Genomic DNA, 10221 nt, shown 5'->3' with positions numbered 1-10221 from the left:
AAAAAATAATGCTTTGGTGAATGACGCCAAGTTATATTTATGACATAAAAAGTCACTATTATGACATACTAAGCCATCATTTTGACTTTTTATTCATAATTGACATATTTTGATATTTTATATTTTCATTTTATATTTTTGACATAAAAAGTCAAAATTACCACATAAAAAGCCAATAACATACTAGGCCATAATTTCGACTTTTTATTCATGATTGACATTTTTTGATATTTGTCATATTGTTTTGACATAAAAAGTCAAAATTACCAAATAAAAAGGCAATATTATAACATACTAAGCCATAATTTTGACTTTTTATTCATAATTGACATATTTTGATATTTATGTCATATTTTATATTTTTGACAAAGTCAAAATTACCACATAAAAGCCAATATTATAACATACTAAGCCATAATTTTGACTTTTTATTCACAATTGACATATTTTGATATTTTATGTCATATTTTATATTTTTGACAAAGTCAAAATTACCACATAAAAGCCAATATTATTACATACTAAGCCATAATTTTGACCGTTTATTCAAAATTGCAATAAAAAGTCATACTTGTGACAAAAACAAAAAAAAAATCATAACTGTGGCATACCAAATCTTAATTTAACTCATCTAATTATCATTCACAATTTTTACTTATGTAATATTACTTTATCTCTCATAATTTCAACTTATGTCTTCTATAAAATAGTGTAGTGTCCCATATACAAAACAACTCAAGCCAAACTACAAAGAAACCACATTTATTTGCCTTACATATTGTATTTAACATTTATACAGCACTTAACATTTTCTCACTCAAAACTCCATGTTTGATAAAAGAGCATATCAAGTAAACAGGTGATCTTCGTGTGTCTATCACTGTTATGAAACCTGCAAGTCTTGCAGAACGTGTCTGATAAGTAAATGACAGACCACTCAAAAGAGAGTGATAACATTCAGGATATTAGCACACCACATCCTGCCCATCTTATGTCTGCTGACATTATAGTTCTGAGGTGTTATCTCAAACACACTACACCCTTTTGGGGTAGAAAAACTTCCCAGCGTAGCGTCCGTGATTGTGAATGTCGAACGGGCTCAGGACTTTGCGAATGCCCAGCATGTTGGCCCGCGCGACCCTCTGGAAGGTCCAGGGGTTTTGGTTGTTGGTCTCGCGTTCGGCCTGTTCCTGATGCAGCGCCGCCAGACTCTCCCTGCTCACCACCTTCACCAGAAACACAGACACATGTGTTCTGACCATTTACTGAGTGCTTGTACAAATCAAAACCTGTTTCTCAGAAAAACTTCCATATTTAACTCTTAAGTCTGGGTTCACACTTCTGATCCTGGCAGTCAAAACTTACTTTTAATGAAATGTATGTACTATATTTTAATTCCAAAATATTTATTCTTTAATATTTTGTGTTTAGAGGGAATTTCATGGTAAGTAAACAATACTTATTTCTAATTTATGCACCATTTATTTCTGTATTAAATAATACAAATACATAAATACTGAATTAATTGGGGGGAAAAAAAACAGTATAAATTGTTTTTAAGTTAAAAACAGAGCATTTTATTTTAAAATAATGTAATTTAATTTAGTCCCATAATATTTATTCTTTAATATTTGTATTTTGAGGGGATTTCATGGTACTAAACAATATTTACCTCTAATTTATGCGCCATTTATTTCTACATTTACATTCATGAATTTGGCAGATGCTTTTAACCCAAGCGACTTACGTTGCATTTAAGATGCATATTTTAGCAGTTCTTGCTTTCCCTGGGAAAATATATGAGTTGTATTATTTTATAATTATATAAAATAATAAAAATATTATTAAAAAAAACTATTTATACTGCTTCTTTTCAATTAATGCAGTATTTTAGTTAAAATTAAACAAATGTATTTGAAATGAATGTACTATAATTTAGTCCCATAATATTTATTCTTTTATATTTTGTGTTTTGAGGGGATTTCATGGTATTAAACAATATTTACTTCTAATTTATGCACCATTTATTTCTAGATAAAAATAATACAAATATTTTACTGAATTAATTGGGGAAAAAAACAATATAAATTGTTAAAAACTATATGATTGGTATTATTTTATAATACAAATATCACAAAAATGTATGCAGTATTTAAGTTATAAAGCAAATGTATTTGAAATGAATGTACTATAATTTAGTCCCCTAAAATGTATTTTTTAATATTTTGTAGAGATTTCATGGTACTAATATATATATATATATATATTTATTAGTACCATTTATTGTATATTTATATATATATATATATATATATATATATATATATATATATATATATATATATATATATATAAATTCCTATTTTCTATTCTATTTATTTCTATATATATTTATTCTTTAATATTTTGTATTTATAAGGGAATACATGGTATTGAACAATATTTACTAAATAATATTTATAAAATAATACAAATATTATTAAAAAAAAAACTATTTGTAGTTTACTAAAAAACTTCTTATCAATTAATGCAGTATTTTAGTTAAAATTAAACAAATGTATTTGAAATGAATGTACTATAATTTAGTCCCATAATATATATTCTTTAATATTTTGTATTTTTAAGAGATTTCATGGTACTAAACAACATTTACGTCTAATTTATGCACCATTTATTTCTATATAAAATAATAAAAATCTCATAAAAACAAATTATACTTTTTTTTTTCAATTAATGCCATATAAAAAGTGATTTAATAAAAAATTGGTGCTGGTGGAAAGAAATAAAGAAAATCATATGTAATATCAAATATTCATTTAAATACATAAACAGAGTTGTGCAATCCCTAATCGTTGAGAACAGTGTTTTCAGACATAATTACAAGTTTTTACAAGATTTGCATTTGAATATATACTTACACATTATCAAAAACAATCTTGTTTGAAATGTCAGTTTTTGCAGTTATGATTACAGTCAGTTGTGAACGAAAGCATTTTGTTAGCAATAATTTGAATCAAAATTTAATTAGAAAAATTTAAGTAAAACACTTTTTAAAAATGTAAACAGGGCTACCAGAGGGTAAACAGCATGTTCTCCATAGACATTACTCAACAATTTCCGCGTTATTGCCACATATTTTTGCAGAAACAGCCGATTATGAAAAAGCATTAAGAGGAAGTTGTGTGGGTGAAACTGAAGCTGCTCAGAAGAACAAACCTTGGCTGGAAAAGGCAGCTTCTTGGCCACTTCCGTGAGCACCGCCTCCACCTCGCCCAGCTCGACGCGACCTCCGACCTCTACTACCAGCCGGCCGCACTTCACCGGAGTCACGTAGTGGTCGATGGCACCTTTCCCGCCGCCCATGCGCTGACCCAGTCCTTTCCGGGTGATGGGTTTGTGAGGCGCCCTGAAGCGCCACAGCGCAAACGTGGTGCTGGGATCGATGCGGCGGTTGATGGTGAGCCGCATCATCTCCATGTGACCCCAGTGCAAGTATCCTCCGCCCAGAGCCTGCAGACAGAGACATGTGACAATAATGAGGCTATTTACAAACATGCACCATTTCAAAATAAGATGCAAAGATACGGACCACAATGCCGTACTGTCCTTTGGTGAAGGTAGTGGCGCTTTTGGCCGGCCCCTGGATGTCACGCAGCTTCTTCATCTCCTTCTTTGCTTGTTTCAAATTCGGGACCTTTTCCAGGAATTTCAGTTTCGGCTTCTCTGGAAGAACAATGTCTGTGAGGGAGAAAAACACAGTCAATCGCTGCACGATTCATCAGAATAAAACAGCACCATGAACCATCATTACCGCTGAAGTCCGGTGGAACTTCATAAGTCCTCAGTCCCGCTGACAGGACCTTCATGTTGTTCTGCAGGACATCTGAAGAGAAAGAGTTCAGCTGCCAGTTAACAAGTTCAGTGGGTCAAATATCATCAGACTAATGCAAACCAGTACTGTAGTGCCATATTCATGAGTTAAGATAGTAAAAATACCATGTACACGTGTCCAAAAACTATAGTTGCGCCATACTATGTGTCATTTTATTTGTTAGTGATACTAATGGAAGATAAAACTATTAATATATGTAAAATAATTGGTCTTGAATCTACCTGGCTGGCTTGATGTCCGGACAAAACCCAAAAACACGTTCTTCAGTGCTGAGAACATGACTGATTCTTGAGATTAATTATATATACGAAATATAAACATGCATTAATCTTCATTTCTTCTTATTATGATTCATAGCAGAGTCTCGCGGATCCACAAGGTCGCTGCCATGTTTGATCAACATCCGGTGCGTCGGTGAAAGTCCGCCGGTGGATGCAGTCGCGCGCATGATCCGTTCCGCGTGTTAATTCGTGTTTATTTCAGATGGTGGTAGTTTGAAAGTAAGCAAATAAATAAATATACTAAACAATTAAATGGGAAATAGTTGCAAAGTATTATTAAATCAGCATATAAATATTTATCTAGTATATAAAAATTAAATTGCGCACAGTATGCATACTTTGTGCATGCAATTTCCTCATGTCCTACTACTTTTGTCAAATATGTGCACGTGTATAATATATCCAACATCTGCAACGTTTCTTTCTTAAACAGTTATTCTACCAAAAATGCCAAATTTATTCTCTGAGATGATAACTAGACTGAATTTTAGGACATTTAATGTAACATTCTAACATTTGAAAATTTCCAAATTGTTCAAATATTATTTTTAAGAAATAGTACACTGCAGTTTGGTGCACAATTTAACATGTGAAGCCACGCCCTAATGACAATCGGCGACACCTGTCACATGATCACTGATCATTTACATATTCACACATCTCAGCAGTCAGGAACAGAAATCAGGTAAAACTTTATCTAGTCCTCAGACTACAGTGTTAACTATAGGTAATATTTCTCAGGTAAATATATGAAACAAGTGCTTTCATTTACAGTGCAATGATGAACTAGATGAAAAAGTTCATCGAGACAAACTTTAAGTTGGCTTGAAAAAGCCGGTCCAAAAAGTTTGAAAGTTTTCAGTTTGAAGGTTTGTTTTAGTTTAGTACATAGATAGATAGATAGATAGATGAGTCAGGGTACTCAAGGTGGTTGCTAAGGTGTTTTTATGTGGTTGCTAAGGTACTAGGGCTGGCTGCTAGGGTGTTGCTATACGGTTGTTAAGGTATTCTGAGTGGTTGCTATGCGGTTGCTAGGGTACCCAGGGTGGTTGCTAAGGTGTTGCTATGTGGTTGCTAGGGTAAACTGAGTGGTCACTAGGGTTTTGCTATGCAGTTGGATACTTGGGGTGGTTGCTAAGGTGTTGCTATGCGGTTGCTATGGTACTAAGGGTGGTTGCTAAGGTGTTGCTATGCAGTTGCTAAGGTATTCTAGGTGTTGCTATGCGGTTGCTAAGGTATTCTGGGTGGTTGCTAGGGTGTTGCTATGAGGTTGCTAGGGTATTCAGGCTGGTTGCTAGGATGTTGCCAGGGTGATTTGTGTGGTTGCTAGGCAGTTGCCATGGTGTTCTGGGTGGATGTTATGATTGATAGATAGATAGAGAGATAGAGAGATAGATAGAGAGATAGATAGATACATTCCCAAGCCAACTTAATTATAGATTATAAAGATACATTACCATCAAAAGTCTGTTCTGCTCATCAAGGCTGCATTTATTTGATCAAAATACAGTAAAAATTCTGAAATATTATTAGAATTCAAAACAGCAGTTTTCTATGTGAATATATGGTAAGATGTAGTTTATATTCCGTGATCAAAGGTGAATTTTTTTGACATGATCCTAAATGTTGTGCATATTCATATCTCAGGTCCCATAAGATGTTGGAGGCAAGCCAAAATCCAATTCAATCTGATTTTCCGTACTCATTTTCCGAGGACGGTCACCTGCGGCACAGAGAAACCTCCGAACCCTACAGGTTTTCCTTCAAACTACACGACGCCCATGAAACCGAGCGGGAGCATCGGAGCCTGTGTCTCTACATCACCCAGCACGTGTACGGCCTCTTAGAAAGAAAGTTTCGGCTTATCAGGGAGAATCTGGAGGACGGCAGTTTTGTATTCATGAGTCCAGGAGCACTGGAGCATCCTGGGAGTCTTTTGGTTCTGATCCAGGATTGGGGAACAGTTCGGAGCGGCGTGTGGAGTTGGAAGCTCGCGGCCCACGGCGGTCTGGAGCGAGGCAGTCAGATCCCGTACCTGCGCTGGGCTTCGCTGGAATCATGTGCCGTTATCCTGACGAACCCCAATGAGGGCATGCGAACTCAAGAACATCACGTTCGGTTGGTTTGGGAATGCCTGGTTTCCCAGAGCTCTGCCGAGCACGTCTTTGTGGTTGCACATGGATATGGAGGCCTGGCATTTGTGGATCTGCTGTGCCGTCAGCTGGAGGAGGTTCAGCGGCGTGTGAAGGCCGTGGCTTTCCTGGATTCGTCCCACAGCCTTTGGCACCAGCCACTGGGGAACGCCGGACGTGACTGGCTGAAATCCCACTCCAGAACATGGATTCTCAGCACGAAGCCTCTGAATCGCTCCGTGGGCTCGCTGAAGGCCGGCTGCACGCAGATGTCCGCAGGAACTCAATGCCATGACTCTGCGCCCACCGTCTGCATGGAGTCTGTATTCCGCTTCTTCGCCAAGATGATCAAACCTAAAGCCGAACCGACTCCCTTCGAGATCATCACCAGGAGCAAGAGCCGTGCGAACGAGCAAAATAACAACGCTGATCACTGACCAAATCTCAAATAAATTGACTTGCATCACAATGATCATTTCTGTCCTTTATATTCTTGTTTTTTATGGAATATTGCAGTGTTTATGATAAATTATTTATCAGTGCACATCATTGTGTTAAAAGGTTAGTTCACCCAAAAAGATGCTAGCATGTTTTAACATATTGCTTGTATTATTTAGCACGCTGCTAGCATTTTTTAGCATTATTTAACACATTGGTATCATGTTTTAACACATTGCTAGCATGTTTCTAGCATTATATAGCACATTGGTAACACGTTTTAACGTTGCTGGCATGGTTTGAACACTGCTAGCATGTTTCTAGCATTATTCAAACATTGGTAACATGTTTTAACATGTTGCTAACATGATTTAGCATGCTGCTAACATGTTTCTAGTATTATTTGGCACATTGATAACATGTTTTAATATGTTGCTTGCATGATTTAACAGGCTACTAGCATTTTTCTAGGATTATTTAATACATTGGTAACATGTTTTAACATGTTGCTGGCATGATTTAGCATGCTACTAACATGTTTCTAGCATTATTCAAACATTGGTAACATGTTTTAACATGTTGCTAGCATGATTTAGCATGCTGCTAACATGTTTCTAGTATTATTTAGAACATTGATAACATGTTTTAACATGTTGTTTGCATGATTTAGCAGGCTACTAGCATGTTTCTAGCATTATTCAAACATTGGTAACATGTTTTAACATGTTGCTACCATGATTTAACATGCTGCTAGCATGTTTCTTGTATTATTTAACACATTGATAACATGTTTAACATGTTGCTTGCATGATTTAACAGGCTACTAGCATGTTTCCAGCATTATTTAGCACATTGGTAACATGTTTTAACATTGTTAGCATTATTTGAACGCTGGTAGCATGTTTCTAGCATTATTTAACACATAGGTAACATGTTTTAACATGTTGCTAGCATGCTTTAGCACACAGCTAGCATGTTTCTAGTATTTAACACGTTGATAACATGTTTTAACATGTTGCTTGCATGATTTAACAGGCTACTAGCATTTTTCTAGCTTTATTTAATACATTGGTAACATGTTTTTACATGTTGCTGGCATGATTTAACACATTGTTAGCATGTTTCTAGCATTATTTAACACATTGGTAACATGTTTTAACATGTTGCTAGCATGCTTTAGCATGTTTCTAGTATTAGAAACATGATCTAACATGATCAGCACATTGTTAACATTGTAGCATGATTTAATACGGTGTAGCATGTTTCAACATTGACACACTGACACATTGTTAACATGTTTCTAACATGATTTACTATGTTTTTCTAGCATGTTTCTACCACGATGCAGCATTGCTAACATGTTTTAACACACGCCTAGTATGTTTCTACCCTGATGTAACTGCTAACATGTTTCTAAGATGGTGAACACATTGCTAACATGTTTTAGCATGATTTAGTATGTTTATAGCATGTTTCAACATGTTTTAGCATGTTTTCACAGTAATGCGTCTTCTCTGAACAGCTCTGATCGTTTCATCTGTCTTGTTGGTCTTTGGAAACATCGTCTCAGCAGAACTTAAATGTAGTTTTACAAAAAAGTAACTTCTCACTTTAACCACATATCCTGTGCTGCAGCAGAAAACATCCTGTTTCTCTCTGGGTCAGAGCCAAATGATTAATAAGATCAAAGGCAAATGAGATTCACGAGAAAATTAGCGGTTCTTGTAAATCTAAATATAAACGGAGGGCAGATGATGATGTTTTGTCAATCCTCACCCGTAGTCGACCATCATGTGCTGCCCGTTGAACACTGTTGAGGGAATGAAGCTGATGTCGAAGTATCTGGTATATACCGGCGCCGTGTCCACATCCACCAGATAAACACTCGCCATGTTACTCAGATCATGAGCCGTCTTTGACAGCTGTCAATCAACACAAACACGACTGTGTTTACTCTAATACTCTACATGAGAGGCTACTTCGCATCATTTTCATGATTTTACTTTTAATTAAATTGAATTTATGTATTTACTTTTAATTAAATTGAAACATTCATGTATTAAAATACACACAGAAAATAAAAATACATAAAATATATAAATATATATGTTCTTATTTAATTAAGCATTTATAAGCTATTAAATATGCAATAATGCAAATAGAAATAGTGATACATATATATATATGATGGAGGCTGTCAGTCTCCAGCTGCACTGCCTTTGATTGCCACCAGAGGGAACTCCACCCCGTACTACCCCTGCATCTTTAAAGAGCCCACACTCTTAAACTCTCCGTAGAAAAAAAAAAAAAAAAACAGAAAAAAATAAATGCCAGATGTGCAACATGATAAAGATTGACATCACTTTTCTTTTTGTTTGCCTTGTTTTATATGCTAGTTTTATTTGACTTGGAAATCTTTTTCAGTGCTGTGACATGTTTTCTCAAATTATACCATTTTCTGTTCGTCCAACAAATCAAAACTAACCATCGTTTGCATTTTTTTTTTAAAAACCCTCTCCATCGGACTCGTACTGTTCCATCTCTTCCACATCACTTTCCGCTTGATTTCTCGATTTTGACAAAGCAATCAACAGGAACACTTTCACCCATGGTTTTACTTTCACCAGTTTTCCCCTTGTATTTTAAGATATTTTGAAACCATCACAACATCAACAGAAGCTTACTGTTCCAAAAACCCATCAACTACTTCACCATCTCTATTCTTCTCAGCATTTTCATTAACTGCACAATGCATTCGTTCTCCCTGAATAGTAAACTTGCTGCTAGGAACTTCTGGCCTTTCTGTATCATGCATTTGTTCATTGTGACGCTCTGTAATTTTAACATGTTCTCTATGCCCCACATTCAATACATTTCATGCTTCTTAAACTGGCATGAACAGTATAATATCCTCCTCCATGTTTCACCTTAAAGGAAACATCCAAAGACTCCTGTAGGGGTGCAATCTTCACGTGACCCGTCAGTGGCTGGCAGTCCACCTTGGTTTTGTGTTTTGCGTTCCTCATTGTAATGGGACCATTTCACTGACTCTGAGCTTTGAATCTCGTTCATCAAAATGAATATTTTCGTTCATTTCAGCATAATATAACCCAACACATATGACCCAACACATCTACTTATGTGACTTTGATCATACACCGATCAGACATAACATTCCTAATATTGTGTTGGTGCTGAAACAGCCCTGACCCGTCGAGGCATGGACTCCTCTAGACCCCTGAAGGTGTGCTGTGGGATCTGCACCAAGATGTTAGCAGCAGATCCTTTAAGTCCTGTAAGTTGTGAGGTGGAGCCTCCATGGATCGGACTTGTTTGTTCAGCACATCCCACAGATGCTCGATTGGATTGAGATCTGGGGAATTTGGAGGCCAAGTCAACACCTCAAACTCATTGTTGTGCTCCTGAAACCATTCCTGAACCATTTGTGCTTTGTGTCAGGAGCATTATCCTGCTGAAA

At 36.0% G+C, this 10221-nt stretch overlaps 2 protein-coding genes across 2 annotated transcripts; one reads left to right on the top strand and one right to left on the bottom strand.

Annotated features, from left to right (window-relative positions):
• Positions 1-737: 737 nt before the first annotated feature.
• Positions 738-4307, bottom strand: mrpl16 (mitochondrial ribosomal protein L16). The gene is made up of 5 exons (XM_067403984.1): positions 4114-4307; positions 3812-3883; positions 3590-3738; positions 3217-3510; positions 738-1226 (listed from the first exon to the last, which is right to left on the bottom strand). Exons 1-5 carry the CDS (start codon positions 4169-4171, stop codon positions 1035-1037), a joined length of 765 nt encoding a protein of 254 aa, XP_067260085.1. The 5' UTR covers positions 4172-4307; the 3' UTR covers positions 738-1034.
• A 353-nt stretch (positions 4308-4660) lies between these two features.
• On the top strand, positions 4661-6762 carry si:ch73-41e3.7 (uncharacterized protein LOC572312 homolog). The gene has a single exon (XM_067405069.1). It carries the CDS (start codon positions 5831-5833, stop codon positions 6740-6742), a length of 912 nt encoding a protein of 303 aa, XP_067261170.1. The 5' UTR covers positions 4661-5830; the 3' UTR covers positions 6743-6762.
• Positions 6763-10221: the final 3459 nt, after the last annotated feature.

Source organism: Chanodichthys erythropterus, chromosome 12 (genome assembly GCF_024489055.1).
Source record: "Chanodichthys erythropterus isolate Z2021 chromosome 12, ASM2448905v1, whole genome shotgun sequence".
NCBI classification, from domain to species: Eukaryota; Metazoa; Chordata; class Actinopteri; order Cypriniformes; family Xenocyprididae; genus Chanodichthys; species Chanodichthys erythropterus.
This window is presented reverse-complemented; position numbering and strand designations above follow the sequence as displayed.